General features: G+C 42.3%; 1 protein-coding gene across 1 annotated transcript in view; it reads left to right on the forward strand.

The window, feature by feature from the left end:
* Positions 1 to 26,822, forward strand: part of ABHD2 (abhydrolase domain containing 2, acylglycerol lipase) — a 96,557-nt gene that overhangs the window by 36,274 nt on the left and 33,461 nt on the right. The window contains exons 4-5 of the mRNA XM_058542423.1: positions 20,479 to 20,654; positions 23,610 to 23,777. Of these exons, the coding sequence (XP_058398406.1) occupies positions 20,479 to 20,654; positions 23,610 to 23,777 (344 nt within the window). The remainder of the gene's footprint in view (positions 1 to 20,478; positions 20,655 to 23,609; positions 23,778 to 26,822) is intronic.

Consider the following 26,822-nt stretch of genomic DNA (forward strand, 5'->3'; position numbering starts at 1 on the left):
ATTAATATGAAAACATATATTCCATATATGCTTTTTAAATTTGAAATCTGCTAAGCCATAACAGTACAGACTTTTCCTTCCTTGGTATTTCAATAAAGGAAGATTTTTCTCGGGGAATAAATAAATATATATACGTTTTAAGTTAGTTAATATTTAGTAACCTGCTCTTCATCTGTTCACTGTCTGTATACCACACTCACCCCCTCACACACACACACATAATCCTTTTTCTTGTATTTCCACCTTCTCTGTCCCTCAGAGCCTCTCCATCCCTCAAGGCCTTCTCATGTCCTAGCTCCTCCAGCATTCTCTAACTTTTACCCGTCTTCTGTCCCTTCTGCTCCTACCTAACCACGGGGATGTAAGTGACATCTTTCCATGTGTGTCTCTCTCTTCACCCCCAACTGTATTCTGAGAAGTGTAAAGACAGAGACTTGCTTAAAATCCTCTGTATTCTCTATGGCTGCTACTTTGCACAAAGTCAGTACACACTATGTTTGTAGATAGTTTTGGTAGGAACCCATGGCACTGTCAGAATGAGTAATTCAGGTAAGTGACAGAGGAGTTTAGAGAAAGAGGGAGTGAGTACTCTGCAGCTTGGATGTTGAGGTCTCGTGTGATCCTGAAAGATCAGTTGATTTGGATAGGTGGAACAGTATGGGAGAAGGCACAGAGGTTGGTGTGAGCATGAGCCAGCAAAATCAATCATTTAAGCAAGTGCTTCTGGGAGAAAACTGACTTTGCTCTCCAGGCCAATACTTTTCCACCCACATTTGTCACTTTGTCCTGTGGGCCTTCCAGTCAGCCTGCCTGAGTAATAAGAGGACGGGAACCTCGCTGATTTGGCACTGTTCCTCATTGTCTCTGCTTTCCCTGACCCCACAGCCACTCTGCTCCTGTCCCCACTTCTCCATGGAGCTTCACTTGGCTGGACTTTGACCGTCTCTCATGCAGTTCCCAAAGATCTCCTTGGTGCTCTTTGTGTGGTCTTTGGACCTGCCACTCTTTCTGCTCTTTGCTCACTGTACCTTTGATTTTGTTTGCTAATGTGCCTCTGGCCCTGTCGCTGGCCTGCTCTCTACAGCTGCTTCCTGGCCAGCTCCTTGCCAGGTCGTTCTGCCATGATGTGGTGTGACAAGAGCTGTCTGATTACAGCAGAGAGCCCTGGGTGTTTTGGGGAGACAGAGGAGGTCAGATCACACAGAGTTTCAGATTCCACAAAGGAAGAGTTTGGATTTGATCCTGTGAGCACTAGTGGTGGTAGGAAAGGGAAAGATGGGGCAAACTCCAGGGACGTTTCAAGGTAGAATCAACAGATGCTGGTGGATTATGGAACAGCCTTGGCTGTTGCAGGAAAGGGCTGAATCGCAGATAATGCCAAGGCTACTGAGCAGTTGAAAGAATAGAGTCATTGACAGAAATAGAGAAGTCAAATGGGGAAGCTGCTTCTCAGGGAAAGTTGTTTAGTTGGGGGCACTCTGTGGGATGTGCAGATGGGCAAGTGCAAAGGTGCCAATAGAATTAGGTGTAAGCTTAAGGCCAGACACGCAGATTCCAGATCAGCTGCAGGCAGGCACGTGAGAGGAAGGCAGCGGGGAGGGAGCTGAGGACTGATGGCTGAGGCAGGTTACAGTGGTAGGAAGAGCCAGCCAATGAGCCAGAGAAAGGCAGTAAGAAAGGTTCGGAGGGGAACCAGGAGCCTCGAGTGTCACAGAAGCCAGAGAAGGAAGGCACTGAAGAAGGTGTCAGGGACCAGGAGAAGTCAGGAAGGGTGAGGCTGACCGAAGGCCTTTGAGCTTGGCCAGAAAGAATCAGGGCTGTTTGAGAATGAATTGTCAGTAGTAGGAAGAGAAAAGAAGTCAGCTCATAGAAAAGGAAGAAACAAGTGAGGAAACAAGCCAAGAAAGGAAGGAGGAAAAATAGGAAACTGAGGAAAAAGCAAATTGGATGAGGTTTTCCCCGAGATTGAGAAGGGGCGTGCAGAGGTGCCATGGAGAGGGAGAAGTTAGCCAGCCGTTGCGCATGGGGATCTGAAGCCCAGGCTTCGGGGTGAGACCCACTGGGCTCTGCTGCCAGCTCTGCCCCCTACTGGCCAGTCGACTTCACCTTGCTGAGTCTCTATGTCCTCATTTGTAAAATGGGGATAATAGTACTTATTTTATAGGTTTGGCATGAGGATAAAAAGAGACAGCATGTGAAATAACTTATAGGATGCTTCACATGGGTAGGACTTCAATAAACATAGCTGCTATTATTATAGCTGTTTTTATATTAATATGATTAGCTGGATCAATGGTACAAATGACAAAGGGCATAATGTACACCAAGTTTATACAAGTGTATTTGAACATCAGTAAGACCTCAGTGGATAAATGGGTAAAGGATATGACTAGATGATTTCCACAAGAAGAAATACTAGTAATAAACACCAAATAATGTTCAGCCTCTCTAACAATGAAACTTTAGAAAATGGAGTATTATTTGATACTCAGGAAAATCTGGCAGTATTATCAATATGAAATTAAATTGGCCACAGTATTAGTCGAGATAGGCTAGTTTATGCTGTGGTAACTAATTACCCCTAAACCTCAATTGTCTTAAGATCACAAACATTGTCTCTCACTTGTGCTGCGTGTTTAACTGGCTGGCCAGCTCTGCTGACTGTAGTCCCACTGGGACTCCAGCTGATGGAGTGTCGCCTCAACATGTGCTCCATGGTCACCACCAAGGCAAGAAAAGGGGTGAGACAACTCACACACTTTTGGCCTTTGAAGACTGCTATCTGTAAGTGACACTTGATCATTTTCTTTCCCATTCCATTGGTTAAACAAGGCTCATGGCCATGTCTAACTTCAGAAGTGCAGACTTACCCTGTATCCAGAAGTGGGGAGGATAATGGTGACCATGGACACCCTGTCAGCTGACCCTCCTCGGTCTGTCTCTCCTCACCATTCCATCACCTCTGCCTCAGTTCAAGGCATCATCAGCACATGCTGGGACTGGTGCCATCGCTTCCCCTCTGTTCTCTACCACTTCTGATTTATCTTGCAGGCCACCCAGTGATCTTCTAAAGCACAAACCTGATCATGTCACACCCCCCCTTTAAGCTGACTGTAGGGTGAAGTCCAGCGTAAGCCTTACTTCTTCTCTCCCACATGCCGTGTGTTCTAGACACGTCAGATTACCCCACTTTTCCTGATACCTCGTGTTCTCCCCTGTCTGTCTTCCACTTGCCTTCCCTTCTACCTGGAATCCTTTCCTACCTTTACACACCCTCCTAATTTGAGAGAACACTGTATCACCTCTTGGAAGAAGCCTTCCCAGACTTTCTCTTCCACATGCAGAGTGAGCGGTTCTCTTCTTTGTTGTCTTATAGCATCTGGGACTTCCATTATAGGGTTTACATTCATTTGCTTTAAAATTATTTATTAGTCTGTATCCCATGATATATTGTGAAATAACGTATTATTAACAACAACAATAACAACAAAAATAACAACAAATAACACTCGGTTTCCTGGTCCATAAAGAGGGGGTCCTAATAATAAGGATTGCTGTGAGGGGTAAATTAAATTATGTAATATGCTGATAGAAGGTGTTAGATAAATGTTTGCTCCCTAAGCTATTGTTAGTAAACAGGAGGGAATTTTGTGGAGTCATCCAGAACTTAGTATAATAACTATATGTAAAAACAGAGAATACGTGAAAAAACCAGAAGACAAAATTATATATCTGTATCTATATACCATTATTATAACTAGGTAAGTGCTCTATATTCAAATAGATACAGAGAAAAAGGAAACAAAAAATGAAAATAGTTTTGTAAGGGTTGTGAGGATATGGATGATTCTCAAACTTTTGATTTCTTCTAGCTGTTTCAAATTGATATGAAATAAAATTAAGAGGACTCTGATATATATTTCACCTTTCATAGTTCTGAAAGTCGTACTTAGTTCATTGCTAATGATAAGTATAAGCAGTAACACCAGCCACTGTCTTTTGCATTTGTCCTTTGTGTGTAAAGAGAGATGGACTTTGCTTTAACAGAACTTTCTAGAACATGCTTGTCTGTATGGTTTTGTGATGCTCTCTTGTTGTGTGGACAAGAATGAAGGTTTGGTGCCTAAGCTGCTGTGAGTTTTCAGGGTGGAGTTGGTGACTATGTGAGGAAATATTTTTCTGTGTTCTTATTGCCGTAGGAGAGGGCCGCCCTTTCAACAGAGCTAAACCACAGCCATCAACAGTGGCTTCTTTCAGCTTTTTGGAACTGTGTTTCTCTTCTTGAAAGCTCCAGAACAGCTGCATCATTTCCTTCCTTTTACATTTCTGCTCAGGGCTCACCCTGCTCAAGAAGCAGTGACTGCATTTCCCAGTAGTTCTCTCATCTCACAGATCAACAAGGTAGAAGCTGTGACCTTGTTCTCTCCTTCATGTTGCCCTTCCTGTCAGTAGACTCCTATGTTTATCAGAGTAAATTTATAATAGTTATGCATATGACAAGCGTCCTTAACTCCTTTATAGCTTATATATTTTAAAAAACAGGTAATACATTCACATTAAAAGACTCCCTCAGCCATCATCCAGTTCCCTTCAACCAGTGTTTCCCATTTTCTTGGCTATTTTTCCAGACACATTTTATGCAAAAACAATTATACGTGCACACACACACGTATTTCTTTTCCTTTTCTTGCACAATTAGTAGTGTACTATGTATTCTTCTGCACCTTGTTTTTCTTCATGAAACATCACTGAGAGATTCTTCCATATGAGTATAGGAAGAGCTTCCTCCGTATATGTCTTAGCTGCTTAGTACTCCATAATGGGCCATTACTTTAACCAGTCTCCTAGATGGAGATTTCATTTATTTCTAATCTCTTGCTCTCACAATGCTGCAGCAGATAATTTTGCATTTACATTATGGTGCACACGTGTCAGTGTAGGATAAACTCCTGGAAGTGGAATTGCTGGGTCAAAAGGGATGTGCATGGAAAATTTCGTGAGCTAATGCCCTCAAGCCTATCCCCACGGGCACCATGTGGGAGTGTCTGTCTCCAAGAAACCTCGCAAACATAAGGAGTTCTCCTACTTTTTGATTTTTGCCAGTCTGGTAGGTAAAAAGTATTTTCTCTCTGTGGTTTTAATTTGTATTTCTCTTATGAAAGAGGCTGTGCATCATTTTATATATTTAAGAACTATTTTTATTTCCTTTTCTATTAACTGCCTCTCGGTAGCCCCTGCCCATTTTTCTGATGGTTAGTGGTCTTTTCCTTCATCATTTGAGAGACCTCTTTATGTATCAGGGAAATTTCTTCCCCTGTGGTGTGAGTTGCAAATATTTGTTCTCAGTTTGTCATTTGTTTTTTGACTTTGCCCATGGTGGTGTTTGCCATGCAGAATTTTTTTTAAATGTTTGCATAGTCAAATCTTTTGATTGTTTCTTTGGGCTTCTGGGATTTCTGTTTTCCTTAGAAAAGTCTTCTTCATTGTATGATTATAAAAACAAGATTCCAAACTTTCTTCTAGCATGTGTATGGTTTCATTTTCTACTTTGAAATGTTTGATCTCTCTGGAATTTGTCCTGGTGTGAAGTGTGCCTCCAACTTAATTTTTTTCTAGATGGCTACCCTTTGCCTAACACCATTTATTGAACAAGCCATCTTTACCCCGTTTATTGAAATGCCACCTTTTTCTCCTACTAAATTTCCTGGCTGTATTTAGACATATTTCCAGTCTGTTCTGTTGATAATCCTGAATATATACCATTAGCATATTTGTAGCTTTTTAATATGTTTTACGTTGGCAGTGGGGGTGGTGCTAGTATCCCCTGCCCCCACTCTTCTTTTTTATAATTTCCTTGGCAATTATAGCTGGTTTATTTTTCCATATGGACTTTAGAATGCTTGTTTAATTCCAAATATAAAAATCCTGTTATTATTTTTACTGTGTATCTGTTAAATTTATAAATAATTTAGGGAGAATTGACATGTTTGTGATGCTGAGTTTTCCAATGCAAGTTCATTTGTTCCAGTCTCTTGAGTCCTAAAGAGCATTATAAAATTTTCTTTTTATCTCCTTCTCATGATTATGAACTCCTGGGGAACAAGAATGGAGTCAGGTTTTGAGTGTGGGTTATTAGTAGTGATACATATAATTACTGACAAAAGAAGCATATTTTTTATTAAATATTTTAAGAACCCATTTTTTTTCCTAACATCATTCTTGCCATTTTGTGAATTATGTTCTGCACATCAAAGAAAGGCAAGATATGTGCTGATGTTGAATGTCAACATTTTAGTTCTTATAATAATCTCTTGATTAAAGTGTTCTTAAAAGGGCATTCTATGTAGGTAATCCAGGAACTTCACAGGTAGATATTCCAGTGTCCCCCACTAGGAATAGTAGCAAATACAATGTGATTTTTCAGCCCTTACATTCCCTCCTCGCCAGCCCTGGCATAGATTTTGAGGTGGCCTTGGGCCAAGTGGCCAAGAGGCAATACTGGGTTGGGTAAAGAGCAGACCGTTGACATCTGTGTGGGTGTCCTCCAGACAGGAGATGGGTGGCCGGGGGGGACAGGGCCCAAACAAGGGTGCTCTATGTGCTCTGCATCAGCATACATCCTGTTTGGTCAGCACAGGTAGTTTTTTCAAATCCATCATTTAGCAACAGGAAGGGTAGGGCGGAGGGGTAGTGTCTTCTGTGTAAAGTCTGGGCAAGCAGAGTGAGCTTGAGAGCTTTGAATTTAGCACCTTGGGGGCCAGACTCCAAGAGCTGCAATGCATTCTTCTGGTTAAGTAACTAATATTTGACTGGCTCTTTGCAGGACTAGTTCTTTTTATTTTATTTTTTTTATTGTGAGGAGATCAGCCCTGTGCTAACATCTGCCAATCCTCCTCTTTTTTTTTTTTTTTTTTTTTGCTGAGGAAGACTGGCCCTGGGCTAACATCTGTGCCCATCTTCCTCCACTTTATATGGGATGCCGCCACAGCATGGCTTAACAAGCAGTGCATCGGTCCGCGCCCGGGATCCAAACCAGCGAACCCCAGGCCGCCGTAGCAGAGCGCGCGCACTTAACTGCTTGCGCCACTGGGCCGACCCCTGCAGGGCTAGTTCTTTAATGCGTGGTATTTGTCGGGTGGAACCCTGGAGCCTCTTAATAAACTACAAGCCCACTTAAAGCATAATGTCAAAACCAGGTTGAGATGTGCCTGAGAGGACCGTGCTTCACCTGCATACAGAGGAGTGTGAGCAGTCCTAAATGGGATCAGATACATTTAACATGTGAATACAATTCTGAGGAGTTTTAACTAGTTTTCTTTGAACTTTAAAATTGAGTTTATTTTTCCTTAGAACAAAAAAGTGTGGTTTCTTTTTAAGTGGTTTCATTGTAATTCGTGTGCTTATTCTCTCTAACATTTGTGTTTTATAGTTTGCACAAGATACCCAGTAGGTCATACATATGCCAGTGTCATGTATTTAGAAACCAGTCACAGGAACAGACGATGATTTCTCTCTTGTTTCCTCAGGCCACTTTTGGTCATTTCAGGCAGAAACAAAACAGTCTCTGCATTGGAATTTTCCTGTGCATAATCCTGCAATTCCGGAATAGAACATCTAGCAACAACAGTGAAAATGTAACGTGTGACAGCTGTGAAGAAGTATTTGTCTCCAGTGGGGGAAAATACTGTGTTCAAGGCGTATTTCTGATGAGCCTATTAATGGGTGTTTGGGAAGCTGAATATGCCACTTGCCATTTTGAGATAAAAGACTCAAGATGTTTGTTCCTGAAGCTAACAAAGAAGTCGTTTCCCAGACTCAACCTTGTCTCCCCAGCAGGACCAGTGTGCTGTGGTGCAGGGTCTACTCCACATCTGGGCCTCCTGAAAAGAAGGGACTTCCAGGGGGCTGTGTCCTAACAGAGAAGGGTGAGGCCGAGTTGGGTGGGCTCACAAAAGACCTCCTGGTTTCAGGTCAGCCAGGCTGGATTTGGGGACAGAGGCCACAAAGGGAACCATAGAAGTCTGTGGTAGGAAAAGCAGCAGTCCTGGGTTCAGGGCCCGTGGAGGGGAGGCTATGGCAGGTCACGGTACAGGATAAGCATCTGCAAAATGTTTCCCTAAACTCTGAACAGTTCTTCCCCTTCCCTGCTTCCTCACCTCCCCTGTGTGCACACAAGCTTGTGAACGCACACACAACACACACACACACACACACACACACGGGAAGGCCTGGAGCTCAGTTTTCTGACTTCTGGAGCTGCCACAAAGCTTTGCTCCCAGAGTGCCCCTCCCCCCCACACACACCCTGATGCTCATTCTGATTAATTTATTCTCACTCATTAAAGTGGGATAAAAATGCTTCCCCAAATCAGACACCCCTCGTCTTTCCAGAAGCACCTCCATCCTCTTGCCCTATCATCTCTCTCCTGGGTCTCATTATCTTTGGGGAGACATTCAGTATGATTTTATTAACATTGTGGACTCACCTTAGAAATAATCAAATGTGAATTTTCAAATTAATTACCCCCAGATGAATCTCCTGCAGAAAAAACTTCACTAACATTAAGAAGTTGGTTATAGCTGTGAAAAACACGTAACATGAAAGAAATGTTTTTTTGTTTAATATATGTGAAGAACACCAAAGAGCAGTTCCAACAAATTCAGTTATCAATTTGGAGAAACAGGATTTAATGTAACATTCTGACAATTGATCAGACAGGAGAAAACAGGCACAAAGATGTTTGTTATTTTAATGTCTAGTTGAGTCTTGGTCAGAAAAGCTCTGGAGAGAAATCTGAGACCTGTCCTCTGATCCTGACCTTGTGACACCAGGCACGTCAAGACTATTTTTCTCATCTGTAAAATGGGGTGATACCATCACTCAGAGTTGTTGGGAAGTCTAAGAGACATGAGCAGCCCATCCTTGACTTAGACCTTGGATACTCAGAAATGTCCCCAGTCTCTGAGAACCTGAGACCCCCTGTCTTAGTCAGCTCAGGCTGCTATAACAAAATGCCATAGACTGGGGGGCTTAGACAACAGATAATTTAGTTTTCACTGTTCTGGAGGCTGGAAAATCCAAGATCAAGGTGCCAGCAGATTCAGTTCCTGGTGAGAGCCTGCTTCCTGGGCCACACATAGTCACCTTCTCATTCTGTCTTCGCACGGTGGAGAGAGCCCTGGTCTTGCATCGTCTTCTTATAGGGACACCGATCCCATCATGAGGGCTCCACCCTCATGACCTCATCTAAACCTAATTACTTGCCAAAGGTTCCACCTCCAAATACCATCACATTGTGGGGTAGGGCTTCAAAATATGAATGTTGGGGGGACATTCAGTCCTTAGCTCTCACCCTCGTGCACTGAGTTAAACGGGTACTTCTCAGCCATGTCATTGTGTCCCCAAAATATCATCCCATCTGCCTTTCTGACCCCATTGCCCTCTCCTGCTCTCTGTGACAGTAGTTGTCTGTGTAGTCTTCGTGAGCTTCTACCCCCAGATTGTGAACCCTACAAGGGCAGGCACTGTGCCTTGCTCATCTCTGAATTTTATTAACTCAATACATAAGAGCCAAAAGAAAATATAGGCAGAGGCAGGCTCAGTCCTGATAATGTCTTTGGTTTGATACCAGATGCTAGCTGCGTGCTCCTGGAGGCATTCCTGGTCCATGTTGTCACTCTCAAAACAAATCTCTTGGTCATAGTAAAGATCATCTTTCTTCTCAGTGGACAAATATTTTTCCTGAAATGGGGAATTTGTTTTTCTTTACCTGAGTGTGTGCTGTGAAGAGAGTGGAGGGCCTGTTGAGATGGGCATTCTCTGGAAACCTCCTGAGCCCATGTCTCCTAAACAGTCCCAGCACCTGCCTTGATCTCTGGCCGGTGTCTTGGCAGGAGGCCAGTGAAGGACATTATCAGCCACTTGAAAGTGGGGTTCTCAGGAGGGAAACGGGAGCAGCCAGCCGTGCCGTGATGCTCTGCAGGCCTGACGAAGAGAGAGCTTTTCTCTCGGAGGGCTTCCCGGGACCGTGTAACTCTGCTTTTTGCCCCGTCACTGAAGTGTCCCTTTGGGCTTGGGCTTTTCAGAAGGAGAGGGAAACATGAGGAGCAGCATGTAAATGACAGGCCCGGGTCTGTAGGGTGAGCCACCTGCACAGGGAGCAGCGTCAGGGCCTGTGGACTTGTGAGACTTCCGGTTAGTGCTGTGTCCACAAACATTTTAAAGTCACAAACCCTTGAGAAGATGGCCACTCATATTGCCAGATGACCTTTTAAACCTTGAGAGTGAGTCCTAGGCGAATAACCAAGGTGGCTGTGGATGCCTGATGGAATCCTGCAGATGTATTGCTCTATGCTGGGAGTTCCTTCTTCTGTCCAAGGCCTGTGAATTTAAGCAGGGGGTAAATTAAGAATAAATTCCTTACTACTCTTTTTTGTGTGTGTGTGAGGAAGATCAGTCCTGAGCTAACATTCACACCAATCCTCCTCTTTTTGCTGAGGAAGACTGGCCCTGGGCTAACATCCATGCCGATCTTCCTCTACTTTACATGGGACACCGCCACAGCATGGCCTGACAAGCAGTGCATCGGTGCGTGCCCCAGATCCAAACCCGGGGCCGCCAGCAGTGGAGCATGCACACTTAATTGCTATGTCACGGCGCCGGCCCCCAACTACTCTTTTTTTTTAAACATTACCATATTTAACTATTACCCTGATATTCTTTCTAGTATAGAGTTGCATAATGTGTACCTTTAACTTCTGCAGATTCAACTCTGTCCACCGAGAAACACCCACACACATACGCCCACACACACACACACACACTGTTGATTTGTGCTGACCCTTCAGCCGGTCTCTCCACTCAGACGAGCACAAGCCCTGAGTGCTTGCAGCCTCTCATCCCCTCTGGCAGTGCCAGGGCCTGTGTGCCTCTCCATGAGAGGGAGCATCTTGCTGCATCCTCGCCTTTAAAGACATGTTTTTTTTGTTTCACAACACAGCCCTAACCTCAGGCCACCAGTGCCATCTGGGGTTAATGCCGTCCCAGCTGTCTGCCCGGCACTGGAGGAGAACTGCCTGGGCTCCGCTTACCAAGAGATAGGGTGTTCCTTCCCGAGGGATGTTCCGGGGGTGGTTTGACTATAGTTGATAGTTTCACCTTGTAACTTGAGGACCAAGCTGTGGGTGAAACGTGACCCCACCACACTAAAAACAGAATGACCCTGGGGCCAGCCCAGCAGCATAGTGGTTAAGTTCACTTGCTCTGCTTTGGTAGCCCAGCGTTCGTGGTTTTGGATCCTGGGCGCAGACCTACACACTGCTCGTTAAGCCACGCAGTGGCAGCATCCTACATACAAAATAGAGGAAGATTGGCACAGATGTTAGCTCAGCGACAGTCTTCCTCAAGGAAAAAGAGGAAGATTGGCAACAGATGTAAGCTCAGGGCCAATCTTCCTCACCCCACCACCCCCTCCCCTCAAAAAAAACCAGAATGACCCTGAGGAGAAGGGAGCAGAAGTTAGAATGGAAGAAGGGGTCACTCCTGAATGATCCCCTTTGCTGTGACTATTGGTGTCTTGTACTGGCTGAAGCCCCAGAACGTGGTCTGAGTGCCCTTTCTCCTGTTCACTGCCAGCCTCTGGCTTGGAAGCCTTCACTCAGTGTTCCTCAGTGAGCAGATTTCTGTCAGGAATAACTACCAGGGATCTCCATCTTGCTGAAAAGCCCCTGGTTGGCCATAGCCCTAAAAATGGCCAACACTTAGAATATGCATATGCTAATTTGATATATTTTTAAAGCTAGAGGCTGGCTATTGACTATTTAAGATATGTTAAGCCCCATTTACATTGGTTCTAGATAACTGTAATATTTTTAAATGATGACTAATAGAGTCATAGGAGTCTCTGGAATGAAAGTATGTATTTGTCTTCATCATGCCTATTTTATCATCCAGATAAGCACTGGACACGGTGGTCAAGGCCTCAGTTGAAGTCTCAACTCTGCCCTTGATTAGCATGATGACCATGGCCAAGCCATTAACTGTCTGGTCCTCAGGGTCCCTGTGGTAAGAAGGGGTTAACTACATCTGCCCATTTCACAGGCTTGTTATCGAAGGCAAATGAGATCATGTACAAAAAGGACCTTGAACAACTGTGAAGTGCTATAGATCAAGTGGAGTTTTATTTATCATGCTCTGGGTTCAAAGAAGAAGGTAAATAAATTCATGATGCAAGAGCCCCGATTAGTACCTCAGGTGCCCCGACTTCCTTTGTTAAAGGGCTTGGAGGGACATCCTTAACGTACCTGAAGTCACTAAGGGGAGGCCTCAGGTTTCACTCCAGGTGATGTTCTTTTGCTGTAGGAAGATTCCAGTGGCCTTTGCCCTCACAGGTATCTCATTCATGCAGAGAATTAGAGCATGGTAACTCTTCCCTCCCATTCTCTTTTTCTCTGTGAAATCGTGAGCCCTATTATTTCCTTGTTAAGGAGGAGAAGCAAGACTACCCGGTGACCCCCACGGAGCTCCTTAGCAAGTGGCCTGCCCAGCCACCCATTCCACAGCCCCTGAGTGGACCCTGCAGTGGGGATCTTCCCCCGCACCTAGTTCCTTACTCGTCAGCTTGTGGCATCTCCCTTGTTGGTCCCGAGTCTTTTGTCTCTGTTGGGCTGGGAAGAAGGAACGTGCAGGAATGGAGCTCTAGTTGGGTTCTGACCGCCTGCACTCCCTTCGGGAAAAGGCTTAGGAGAGGTTGAACCCAAGGGCATTTTAAATATAAATATTTTCATCAGGGTTATGCTAAGATTAAAGAGTTTTAGAAAAAATATTTTCTCAAACAAATTCTACTGAGCCAGTTTGATTCCATGATGATTTTTTAATACAATACAGTTCAATTTTATCTTCATCAGGTTTGTTTTCCATTTAAATTTTACTACAAAGCTTAGAATTAGTTTTTTGTCCAATATTGTGTGTTACTGACCGTAGCTTCTGCTATAGCAAGTTCTCTTACGGCTGATATTTCCACCAAGTCCAATTCTCTAGGTTAAATTTTGCAAGTATAAATGCTTTTATGAAAACTGGATTCTTTTGTTAATTTTTAGACAATACTAAATTATACCACATGTAGTTTTAACTGTTGCCAATTTCATTCTGATTTGATTCTTTCTACCAGTAATAGCCATTGAAATGAACAAAAGACTGATAGTATATATTTATTTATCAACTAATTCATTTTTCAAATTGTGATTAATATTGGAGATCGAGATGAAAGTAGAGTGAAAGAAATGGCCAGGAGCCAAAATAGTGGGGTGTTCAATCTCATTAATCATTACAGAAATGCAAATCAAAACTATAATGAGATACCACTTCATACCCACTAGGATGGCTATCATAATTTTTTTTTAATGGAAAATGACAAGTATTGGCAAGGATATGGAGAAATTGGAACCTTTGTACATTGTTGGTAAGAATGTAAAATGTTGCAGCTGCTATGGAAAATAGTTTGGCAGTTCTTCAAAAAGTTAAGCATAGAATTAGCATATGACCCAGAAATACCACTCCTAGATATGTACCCAGCAGAATGAAAACAGATATTCAAACAAAAACTAGGACACAAATGTTCATAGCAGCACTGTTCACAATAGCCAAAAGGTGGAAGCAATTCAAGTGTACATCAACAGATGAATGGATAAACAAAATGTATATCCATGCAGTGAAATATTATTCAGCCATAAAAAAGAATGAAGTACTGACCCATGCTACAACATAATTAACCTCAAAAACATAACGCTAAGTGAAAAATCACAAGACAAAAAAGTCAAATATTGTAAGGTTCCATTTATGTGAAATGTCCAGAATATGTAAATCCATAGAGATAGAAAGCAGATTAGTGGTTGCCAGGGGATGGGGGCAGGGGAGAATAGGGAGTGATTGCTTAAGGCATATGGGCATTTCCTTTTGAAGTGATGAAATGTTCCGGAGCTAGATAGAGGTGATGACCGCACAATATTGTGAATGTACTAAATGCCACTGAATTGTACACTTTAAAATGGTTAATTCCATGTTATGTGAATTTTACCTCAAAAAAATGGTGGGGGCAAAGTGACGGGTTGCACAAAATGTGCTACTTTACTCGGACCAGTAAAGATCATTGACTGGGAGTCATAAAAACTCTACTTTTCTAGATGTCTTTTTTAAAGAAAATAACACAAACTCTTTTTTGATAAAATTTGCTTTTAGGAAGATGGATGTGTGAGAAAAAAACACTTGAGCAAGTGGGTTGCCTATTTCTGATCAACTTGTGTTATGGGTGAAACAGATGCTTCAAAGTAAATACATTTAAGAAGTATGTGAAATGCTAAGTGTTGGGGCCAGGGTGGGGACAGAGACAGAGAAAGAGGAGACTTTGGAAGAACTAGATAGGAACATGATGGTTTGATGGGGGCTGTGGAGTATCATGGTCACTAAAGAAGACTCTTGAACCAAAGACAAGTCCAGCCCAACCCTTGTAGGGGACATTTGTCACTTCCCTGCTACCCAGCCTCCATTCTTACTCTCCAAGGGCACACAAATTTCCTTTTGGGGAAGTTCTTCTCTCCCATTGCATGTAGGTAATAAATCAGGGTGTCCTGCTCACCCAGTCTGAGTTTCTCTTCTTCTAGACACCCCACTCCTGGGACATTGACTCTTTCTGGGGGTGATGCAGCTGACTGTGTAAAGAGCACATCCCTAGGGTAGCCCTCTGGTTTCTTTCCTGTATCCTGCCCTCTTCAAGCCTGGTTCTCCAGCCTCTTGTCCATTTGGTGAACACCCCAGCATCCCTCTAACATAGTCCCTTCTTAAGTTAGTCACAGTTGGGTTTTGTTGCTTTAACCAAAGCATCCTGTCTGATACAAACTTAAAATGCCAGAGAGTAGCTGCTGATGGGCATTTGGTTCTCGGGAAAGGACTTGCTGAGGGTCGGGGTGGGGGTCTCACTCAGACAACATATCCTAAAGACCTGCTGTGTGCCCAGCCCTGTGCTGATTTCGTAGAGAGGTACTGGAGAGAATCAAAGGGAATAACAGCTAAGTCTGGGTTCAATAGCTATAAAATGGTTTGATCTACAACCAGGGGACCCAGGTCCCATAAGGAAGAATTGGTCACTCACAAATTTAGGGCAAAGATGAGCATTAGTCAACCTTGTTTTCAACTCTCTTTTAAACAGCCCAGCAACCATCTGTCCTTGCTGATGTGAACTCCATCTGCCCCAAGGCAGCATGTGTGTGTGTGGAGGGATGTGGGTGGGAGGGGTGTCCAGATTTTCCCTTGTGGTCTTTCCCACTGGGCAGTTCTGTTAGGATAGCCAGAGTATAAATAGGTTCAGAAGATAAGGACAGGCTGGCCTCTATATTTTGTTGTGGGCTAGCTTTCTTAGTAACAAGCATTTATTAACCACTGGCCACAGCACAACATTGGACAAAATACCATATAGATTAGTAAAGAAGTGGAAGACATTACCTTTGCTTTCAGGAAGTTAGAGTAAAACATGCCCAGATGCTAACTCCAAGAATAGCAAAAAAAAAAATACGTTTAGAAATGCATGCAGTTTAATGTAGTAAAAACTGAGTATTGAAACATGAAGCAAGCTATAAAGTTTTACTGTAGGACATAAATACCTGGATAATGGAGAGATACATCATGTTTTTGAATGGAACAAGTCAAGATGGTAAAGATTTCAGTTCTCCCTAAGGTAATATATAAATTTGATGTATTTCCAACTAAAAATCCCAAAATTTTCATAGAACAAGCTAATCCTATAGTTCATCTAGAAAATAGAGTGCTGAATATCTGCCAAGAAAATTTTGAAAAAGAAGAGTGAAGGAGGCCTGCACTATCAACCCTCAAAATATTTCATACAGCTGTAGTAATTAAAGCAGTGTCATATGGACCAGAATAGAAAATACAGAAACAAATCTAAATATGTGATTGGGAACTTGGTTTATGTTAAAAATGACAGTTGAAATCAGTAGAGAAAAGATGGGCCATTTATGGTGTAAGGACAGTTAGCTAACTGTTAGGAAAAAATTAGATCTTTACTTCCCATCATTTACAAAAATAAGTGGATGTAAGGGTAATACATTTTTAAAAACTATAGGAGTAATAGAAGGAAATATTGGGGAATATATTTATAATTGGGTGTTAGAATAGCTCTTTTTAAAACAAAATGCAAAACACAAAGGTTTTAACAGCAAAAAAACTAACAAATGTAACCACAAAATATAAAAGTTCATAAGATAAAAGATAAAATTAAAATATGCAATAGACTGGGAGAAAACCTTTGCAACATATAATATATAATGACTTAATATAGGGGTGATGAAAATAATACCTACAAATTGAAAGAAAAAAGGAAAAGAAAATGGAAAAATGGACAAAGGATATGAACAGACAATTCAGAGAAAAGAAATATAAATGACTAGTAAACATTTGAATCAACACAAGTTGAAATGAAACACCCATTTTTTTGCCTGTCAAAGTGACCAAAATGTAAAAGACTGATAACACCAATTATTGATGAGGGTGAGGAAGATAGGTACTTTCATGCATAATCATCAGGAATGTATATTGGTCCGTCTTTTCGAGCAGGCAATTTGGTGGTGCTATAAAATGTAAAATGCACGTAGTTCTTGGTTCCATTTCCCACCCTCTGGGCCCTTCTGTAGGCAGTCAAGACCTGGCCTCTTTTTTTTTTTTTTTTTTTTAGGTCCTCAACAATACATATTTTATTCCTTGATATTTTATTTATTTTTTAAATTATTTTATTCAGGTTATATTGGCTTATAACATTGTGTAAATTTCAGGTGTACATCATTATATATCAATTTCTGTATAGACTACATGTGTTCACTACCAATAGTCTAGTTTTAATCCATCACCATACATATGTGCCCCTTCACCCCTTTCATCCTCCCCCAACCCCCTTCCCCTTGGTAACCACTAATCTGTTCTCCTTATCTATGTGTGTGTGTTTATCTTCCACATAAGAGTAAAATCACATGGTATTTGTCTCTCTCTGTCTGACTTATTTCGCTTAGCATAATGCCCTCAAGCCCCAGCCTCCTTACAGCATGGCACCAGGCTTCCAAGGAAGAACACGCAGAAGCTGCTAGGCCTCTGAAGGGCCAGGCCCAGGCCTGCAGAGCAGTCCTTCCACCACGTTCTAACAGCCCAAACAAGTCAGAGGCTGCCTAGATTCATGGGGGGTGGGGACGTATCTAGCTCCTGATAGAAGAATGGCTTGCCGGGACAGGAATGGGTGGCATTATTGGCAGCTATATTTTTTGACAAACTACCACATAGGTAGTTAGAGTGAAACATATTCCTCCATGTAGTGTTTTAGCAGCATCTCTTAAGTGTTTATGTAAATTTCAAAATATTCTGTTGTGTTGTTCCATGTTTTCTCCCTGACCTAAACCATGTGACTAGGCGCCTATTCTGGTTTTTAGTTTTTTCTGTGGATAAGTTATGTAAACAAACAAAAACACACAGTAAAACTCGACCACAGTAAATGCTGTCCAAAAATTCTATTTTGTAAACCCTCATGTGGTGTTATTGTGAAGTTAATTAAAAACAGTGTTTTATCAGTAGGTGGTATTAGCATAAAATTAAACAATGTGAAACTTCCACTGTGCACAGTTGACCCTACACTGAATTGAGAAAGTCCCAAGTGGTCCTGAGCTAGTCTCTTATTCACACGCACGAGCACACACGCACACGCACGCACACACACACACACACCTTGAGAATTTTATCCCAGCTCAGTCTGAAAAGGTCCTTGGTAGCCTGGAAAGAGGACACCAGCCCGACACCAATCATACTACAGCCGAATTCACATTATTATGGTGGGTATGATTTTTTAAGTATATCTTTGTCTTTTCAGATTTACTAAGTGCGTCTGTACTCTGTTCATCAGCGAGTCCTCCCTACATGCTTAGTGTGTGTTGATCCCTGGGGATCGACACGAGGGAGAAAGAGCCTGTCTCCTGCAGATGGCAGGGAGGAGTGTGCTTGAAAAGAGTACACAAATTAATCAAGCCTCGGGGGTGCTAGGACAGAGCTATGTCCAGGGTGCTTTGCCAGGGGGCACAGAGAAGGGACAGCTCCCCCAGCAACCTGATTGGAAGTGAGTCTTGAAAGACGAGTAATAGCTGGAGAAAAACTGGGTGTGAAAGGAGAGAAGGAAAGCATTCCAGGCAGAAGAAACAGCTTGAGATAAAAATAGCTCAGCACAAGGTGTGCCTGTTTGGGGTGGAGCCAGCCTGGTGGTTCAGGTTTTTTGGAGCTTAGGCAGAAAGAGGGAAGCAGGCACAGGGCGAGGCGGGCCTCCTAGGCCAACCTAGGGCCAATGCCATGGAGGGCCTTGGCCAGCTTTGTGTGTTTACAGTCATGCACCTCATAAGGATGTTTGGGTCAAGGATGGACCGGGTATACGACAGTGGTCCCATAAGATTAGTACCATAGAGCCTAGGTGTGTAGTAGGCTATACCACCTAGGTTTGTGTAAGTACGTTCTTTGATGTTTGCACAATGATGAAATCGCCTAATGACACATTTCTCAGAACGTATCCCCGTCATCAAGTGACACATGACTGTAGTTATCCCTCCATTGGCAGGGGGGACGCTGGGGTGGGTGGGAACAAGACTAGAGGCTGGGAGGCCACTTGGGGGGCTATTGGCAAGCTTCAGAGGAAATGACATGACCTGGAATCAGGAGCATAGCTTCAGGACGATCACATGTATCATGATTATGTGGGAAATCTGTGAATAACCAGAAGGAAATTTTATTTCATTTGTTTATTTCATTTGTTATATTTTCTAAGATTATATTGTATTCTAAACAAGATCAGAAGACAGGTATATGAAATTTAACCCATTCTTCTGACGTTTTTATTGTTAAAAATAATAAAATATAATAGCACATTTCTATTTTTAATTTATACTGTGAACAAAATTTTCTTCGAACTTTCCTCCAGGAATGATGAGGAGTTTGGTTTTTTGGATCACACCCCTCCCCCTGTGCACAATTTATTATCCAATTTGGTAGTCTAAAAGCCTTTATAAATTCTATATCTAAATCTTGTATAGTATTCAGATGTCCAACTGACATTATTTTTATAAGCTTGCTTTTTGTTACTGTCATAATCTACTCATCTCTTATAAATGCCTTCGACTGCCTCCCAAAGGCCCGGACCTCTGCACTGACCTTTGCACCTGAGTAGCTTCGTGTCCTCAGGTCTTAGAATACTCTTCCCTCTCCTCCCCACCCCTAGAGAGGAGGCTTGTTGCGGGAACCGGCTTGCTGAAGGTGATAGATTCGCTTCTCTTAAATTTGTGTAGATTTAATGTATTATATATAAAAAAAAGTAAATCTGGTTTAATTTAAGAAGAGCTTCTAGGATCATGTGGTTTGATAGAAATGATAGGCATGAATCAGCAAATAGGTTAAGGGAAACTCTTAATAAAATGCTGACCAGTGTGATATAATACAGAGATGAAGGATTGATGTCGTGACCATTTTATATTATATGACTCTAGTTTACATTGCGTACAAATCCTGGCCAGCCGTCCAGCTTGGGCTCAAAGCCTCGGAAGAGAAACCAATAGCAGTTTCAGTCAATGAGCTCATCTTGCACTGTGGTTGTGAACTGTAATCATTTCTTAATTGTAACTTGGAGCACCTCGTTTTCCCAGTAATTAACTAGTTTGTGATTTTTGAACTTCCTGCCAAGGACCAGAGTCACTCCGTGTTTTCACAAAGGACAATTGTTAGGGCGGCATTGTGCCCTGCTTAAGCTAACAAGCCTTTATCTTTCATTAATCCAACAAATATTTACATTGTTCTGCCCTTCCAGCACTTTCTCTGGGGCATATGGTGCTCCCCCCCCACACACACACACACACAAGGCACTTACAGGCTCTTAGAAGAGTTTGCAGCCCTTCCCAGTGAAGGAGAGCAGCAGGTTTGCTACTGGAGTGACCACTGCAGCTGTGGCCTGCCTTTGTAGGGGAAGGCGAGGAAGGGAGCGTTTAGCGAGCGCGGGCGCTTGTGCTGGCTATTGCGTATACATTAGCTCCTTTGATGACGAGGCTAACCCTGTCAAGTAGCATGTGTTCAAGATGTATTACTTGCTTGCTTTTTATTCTGCATTATGGAAATAACCCATGTTGAATTACTTAACACCCTAAATTTGAAGTCCTGTCTTTACGAGCATGCCCTGATTGATTGCTAAAGCTAATCTGATGCAAGATGTACTAATAAGTGGGGAAAGGGGATAAATCATGGCGTGGATAGAAGGTTAAGAAAAAATCTCATATTTATGCTTAGTGAACAGAATTTATCAGGAAAAAACTTAAATAGGTTGAAAGACTTTTGCTCAAAGGTTTTTCAGAGCATTAGTCAAGGAACATGGAGAAAATTGACCTCTCCTCTCCTCTTTCTTAGATACATTCCACCGTTGATCTGGGGGAAGAGTGGACACATCCAAACAGCCTTGTATGGGAAGATGGGAAGGGTAAGGTCGCCACACCCCTACGGGCACCGGAAGTTCATCACCATGTCTGACGGAGCCACTTCGACCTTCGACCTCTTCGAGCCCTTGGCTGAGCATTGTGTTGGAGGTGAGCTAGTTTAGGTCCTCTGATTGGGCCCTCGAATGAGGAGCACCAGTCAGTGAGGGAGCATGGCTCCTGCCGGTGACTCTCGCAGTCACATCCAGGGGCTGGCAGGAAGTCTGCTGAGATACGTCGCTTAGGAGCAGCCAGCAGGGATTAGCTTCAGGGTCTGCTTGCCAGTCACCTTGTAGAGCTCCTCAGAAAGCAGTGTTGAGTACAGACTTTTAATCCTCTTGTGAAAGACAGAAGCTTGGTGTAAGAGACTGAGGGAGAACCTGGAGCCCAGGCCCCCCAGGACCAGGCCTCTGGTTTGATGACAGCAACAGAAGCCAGACTGTTCTAAGTGCTTTATATGTACTGTTATCCCATTTAATCCTCACAACAACCCTGAGAGGTCTGTGCCCTATTATCCCTACTTTACTGGTGAGGAAACTGAAGCTTAGACATGCAGTGCAGGCTGGTTTTATTTGTAGGATACAGCAGATAACAAAGGCTCTCAGGTACCTCTGCTTAGTTTTCCATGAACAAAAAGACACATTAAGGTCATATTTAGCATGCAGGGGTCTGGGACACCTATTTCTCAGAAACAACTCCAATTTCCATTGCTGCTGGAACTCGGCATTACTCTGTTCAGCCTGCACAATAAACACTCGTTATAAAAGGCTTCATAATGGGGACTTTGAGGAAGTGGAGTTAGATGGCAGCATCCTTTTAAATGATGTTCCTACTGGAAGAGAACCTGTCTTTTGAGTTCTGTAGGAGGCAACAGAACTAGTTTTTCGTAGGAGCTCAGTAAATATTTGTGGGTAAATTCCAATAAATATGTTCTAACTCTCGGTTATTTAAAGTAACTAGATCTGCTGAGAAGCTAGTGACGAAGGTTTAATTTATGTTCCTTCTGTCTAGAATGCTTGTCCTCAGCCCTTCACATGGCTGCCTCCTTCTTGTCATTCAGGCCTCAGCTCAGATGTCACCTCTTCAGGGAGATGGTCCCTCCTCCCATTTTACTGTTTCCTTCCCAGTAAATCCATCAAGCCCTCTTGCCTTAGTGCTTCCTGGTACCTGCCACTCTCTAAACTTATTTGAGTGGTTGTTTTTTATCTGTCCGCGAGGATGTAAGAATCCCCTGAGTCCAGAACAGTAGGCTCCCAATAAACAGTCCCAGAAGGAATGAATAAATGTCTAGGTTAGGAGTTCACATTGTGTTTATAAGTCTTGTAGCTGATCTTTCAAATATTTATTTCTCTACCATACTCAGTTAAATATTTTTCTCTTGTTTGTAATGCTCCTCCTTCTTGTACCATTAAAGCACAAAATTCAATTTAATCAATCTGCTCTCTCTACCAAGACTGAGGTGGAAAGTTGAAAAGGGCAAAACTTTGATTCTTTGTTGTACTCATTCATGTCTGTCTATCATCCCTGTCCCCCGACAGGATTGATGAAGGTGGTTCTGGGGAAGGTAGTGTTTGCATCCAAGAAATGCTTTAAGAAATGCAGCCCTTTTTTCCTTTTTATGATTTTTTTCTGACTACAAAAGAAATAAATATGCATTTTAGGAAATTTAAATCATACAGAAACATTTTAAAAAGAAAATAAAAATCACCTATAATCCCACCACCCAGCATACCATTGTTAACATTTTGTTCCATTTACTTCCAGTTCTATGCATAGTTTTTCCAAAATTTGAATTATTAGACGTTATATTATAAATATTTTTGCATTTCATTAAAAGTCTAAAAGTCTTCAAAAACATAATTTTAATAATTGCTTAATATTCTACAACATGGCCTTACCATAATTTAATTATTCTTCTCTTCTTGGGCATTTAGCTTGTTTATAATTTTGTTACTATAAATAATTCTCTAATAAGCATCCTCAATCATAAAACCTGAGTCAAGATTCTAAGAATTAGAGTTACTAGGTCAATGTTAATAAACTGTTTAAGGTTTTTTATGCATCTTGTATAAGAATTTTTAAATTGCTTTATCTTAACTTTTGGAGGGAAAATTTGTAAGATTTAATAACCTAAACACCACTTTTCTCTTAAAGAAAAATATGTATTCATATTTTCAAGTAGGTCATTCATGCTCATGATAGAAAATTCAAAAGGTGCTAAAGGATATATAGTGCAAATAAGTCTCTCTCCCACTGCTACTCCCCTGTGGCACCCACTGTTAGGTTCTTGTATATGATTTCAGAGATTGTGGATGCATTTATAAACACGAATGTCTTTTTCTCCTGCACACAAATGGCAGCATATCATAACCCTTTTTTGCAACTTGCTGTTTTCCACTTAATACAGATTGGAGAGCCTGCCATTGCAGTGTATATAAAGATGTCTCTTTTTTTTTAAGGGCTACTTAACATTTCATCACTTGGATGTACAATAATTTATTTAACCAGATCCCTATTTCTGGACACTTAGGTTCACTCTTTTGCCATGACAGTTTATACTGCACATATATTGTTTCATAAATGAACAAGTATATTTGTAGGATAAATACCTGAAAGTAAAATTGCTGGATCAAAGACGTCTATGCAAACACTACTTTTTATTTTTCCATTCATTCATTCATACGGAATTTTGTATAGACGTTAAGAGTAAGGTTCAGAAACTTGTATAGCAATTCCACAGAGTAATTTTATATGTTGAATCTAAATAAAAAATTGAGATTTCTATTTTTTGTTTCATTTTTCTAGTAATTTTTATTGTATTTTTCAAAAGTGTCTGTTCGTGATAGATTGAAAATTTTAAAAACTGACTCTTCACGATAAATGGTTGGAGAAGCACTGATGTAGACAGCTCCAGCTAGAAGAGAAAGATATTTTTCCAAAAAAAACTGAGCAAAAAGATGTATGTTAAATTCCCTTCTACCATTTTCTAAGCCAGTGAAGTATAATGTGTCCATTTACGTGTCACTATTTATTGGCTATGTTGGGATCTCTTTCTCCACCCTGTAGATGACATTACCATGGTCATCTGCCCTGGAATTGCCAATCACAGCGAGAAGCAGTACATCCGAACATTTGTCGACTACGCCCAGAAAAATGGCTATCGGTGTGCCGTGCTGAACCACCTGGGCGCCCTGCCCAACATTGAATTGACCTCGCCACGCATGTTCACCTACGGTAAGCAGAGGGCATGGCCAAGTGGAATCCCATCTTTTTCTGTTCTCACTACAAGTGCACTGCCACTTCTGCTTCTGCCTTAGTCTTCTAAATTTAGAATTTAGCCTATCTGCAGGAGACGGTGGGGCACACAGTTATAACAGCAGCCAACTTGTACTGGGCACTTATGATGCCATGCCTCACATCAGTCTTTCAGATGGGCACTGAAACCACCCCCATCTCGTTCCATCTCATAGAGACAGAGACTGCAGCTCACAGTGGAAGGTCTTACACATGGTCACTTGGCTGGTAAGTGTCAGAGCAGGGCTGGGAGCCAGGTAGATTGGGTAGCTAATGCCCTTTATCACCATGCCTCATTCTTTAGGACTCTTGTGACCGGCAGGCAAGGGTTGTGATGAGGCACAGGAATGTCTATGGGAAAGGAATCGCACATTAGCAACTCATTGGATTTCAAGTTCCTTAAGGACAGGAACTGGATCTCACACAAATGCTTCTTGCCTTTCATTGAAGTCCTGTGTTAGCTAAGGCTCTGTCTTCTGGACTGCTCATTCTTGGTTCTTATTTAACTCTCTTTTCAAATAATTCATGCACACATAAGTAATAAACACATAAAATATGTGTCTGTATATGTACAAACATTTGGGATGTTTATAACCAAATAAATTATAATGTGTTTTCATGGGAAACAACTGAAAATTAGATCTATAATCTCACCATAACTGTAATTTATTTCTATTTGTTCATCCTCCCATTCTGTCTTTATCTGTGCATACATAGTTTTTATTTAGGTGCAGTCATAGTGTATATATCTATGGTGACTTATTCACTAACATAAAGATGCATAGACATTATGTTTAATCTTTCTTAAGAGCCACATTGCTATTATTATTCTGTTATAGTTTATTTAACCATTCCTCTTTGTAGGCCATTTAGGTTATTTAAAGTTTTTCAGCATTTTAAATAGCAATGCTGTAAATATCTTTACATAGAATTCTTTCCTCTCTTTAATGACTTCTTTGGAGTAAATTTCCAAGAGCAGAATTTCGGAGCTGACATTTTTAATGCATATTTGTACATAGTGTCAGATTGTCCTCCAGCAAGTTTGTTCTAGTTTACACTGCCATTGGCGATGGACGTGTAAGGGCGGGGAGGGAAGGCCATGGTGGGGAAGCATGAGCAGGTGTGCCTTCTCTGTGCCAGACTGGGTCCTCTGCATCGCGCTTTTCTGGGTTCTCTACATTCACTCCCACACGTAAAGACACCCATTTTACGGACTATTCTGTTCAAGAGTGTGGTCAGTGGCTTGAAGATACAGGTGAAGATCCAGATTTACAGATAACATAGGCACGTGGAGAATAGTGAGTATGTGGGAGATAGGATTGGGTCCAAAAGGCAGAAACAGGCAGAATCTAACAAAAATGAAAACAATGCAAAATGATTATAAGGTCTTATCCTTGGATAAAAAAATCTGTCTGTACAAGAAGAGAACGAGGAGGCATGGCTTGGCCGCAGGGCCCGGGATAGAGACTTGGAAGTGTTGTCTAACAGCATGGTGTGCCAACAATGAGTCGAAAGATGCCAGTGAGGGCACTTAACGTGTGCCCGACAGTGCTAGTGTCTCACACAGACATAATCTCTTTACGCTCCACAGCAACCCGCGAGACAGCTAGTAAAATTCTGGTGCAGAAAACGGAGGCACAGAGAGGTTTAGTGATTTGGGCAAGGCATGGAGCAGAAGAAGTGGGTAGACGTGGAAGAGCCAAGTGAGGAGAACAGCTAAAGCAAGACCTGGCTCTGGCCTCCAGAGCCACAGCAGAAGAGCTAGGTCTGTGTGGCCCCGCCCCCACCCCAGTGCTGTGCTAGGGCTGTCGGGAAAGGAGACGAGAGCGGGAGGCATTTACACACAGTCGTGGAGTCTAGCGGCTGAAGGAGCAGAGCAGAGTAGGCTTAATGTGGGACCTGGTCACAGAGAGGATACCCTGGCCCTGCTGCTGACCAGCTGTGTGGCCTTGAGCAGTTTGCTTAATCTCGGTTCCAGATTCTTCAACTGCAAACTCGGGGTTATAATTTTATAACTAAACATGGGTTACTAAGAATTTAGCAGGCAGTTGAGTGCCTAACGTATAGTAACCATTTATTAAATGTTCGGTTTAGGGGCTGGCCTGGTGGCGTAGTGGTTAAGTTCGCGTGCTCCACTTCAGTGGCCCGGGGTTCACGGGTTTGGATCCCAGGCACGGACCTACACACCTTCTCATCAAGCCATGCTGTGGCGGCATCCTACATACAAAATAGAGGAAGATTGGCACAGATGTTAGCTCAGCGACAGTCTTCCTCAAGCAAAAAGAGGAAGGTTGGCAACAGATGTTAGCTCAGGGCCAATCTTCCTCACCAAAAAAAAAAAAAATTTCAGTTTATTCTTATTCAAATAGGTGAAGATCTGTTAATGGTAGCAAGGGATTAGCCCTGCTTTGTGTGACCCAGATAAATAAGACATTCTGCAGGGGGAGATGGGAATATCAATAAATAATTACAATACAGTGTGATGAATGGGAGTCTGGTGAGCATGTGCAGCAGCGTGGAGAAACCAGCCTGTCTCCCTAGGCAAGGAGCTGTGTTATGGAAAGAAAGACTCTTCCAGGAAGAGCATTTGAAGTGGGTCCACAAGGTGAGGATGGATTGGAGCTCATAAATAGAGGGGAGTGGGCTATGGGGAGAAGCAGCATGCACAGCTGCCTTTTAAGAGTGTGGTGTGTCTGGGCTGGCGAGCTGAATCTGAGCGAGGAAAATCCATGGGGCGAGGCGAGTCCATCTGGGGAGAGTCCAGCTCCCACATTTCTCAAAGTAATTCAACTGTTTCCTTTTATTTGTGGTTGTTACAGTTTGTTTCATCAGAATTTTAGGAGTAAATTCCTATAGTTGTTATACTTTAGTAGTTCTCTAGAAAGACAGGTCACCTAGAAGAAATGGGTGATTTTTTGAGCTGTGCTATTTAGTCTTTTTGTTTATCGGTACATCTTTTAACTGTTGAGATGCATTTTTTAACCA

The sequence above is a fragment of the Diceros bicornis genome, chromosome 5, assembly GCF_020826845.1.
Source record: "Diceros bicornis minor isolate mBicDic1 chromosome 5, mDicBic1.mat.cur, whole genome shotgun sequence".
Lineage (NCBI taxonomy): Eukaryota > Metazoa > Chordata > Mammalia > Perissodactyla > Rhinocerotidae > Diceros > Diceros bicornis.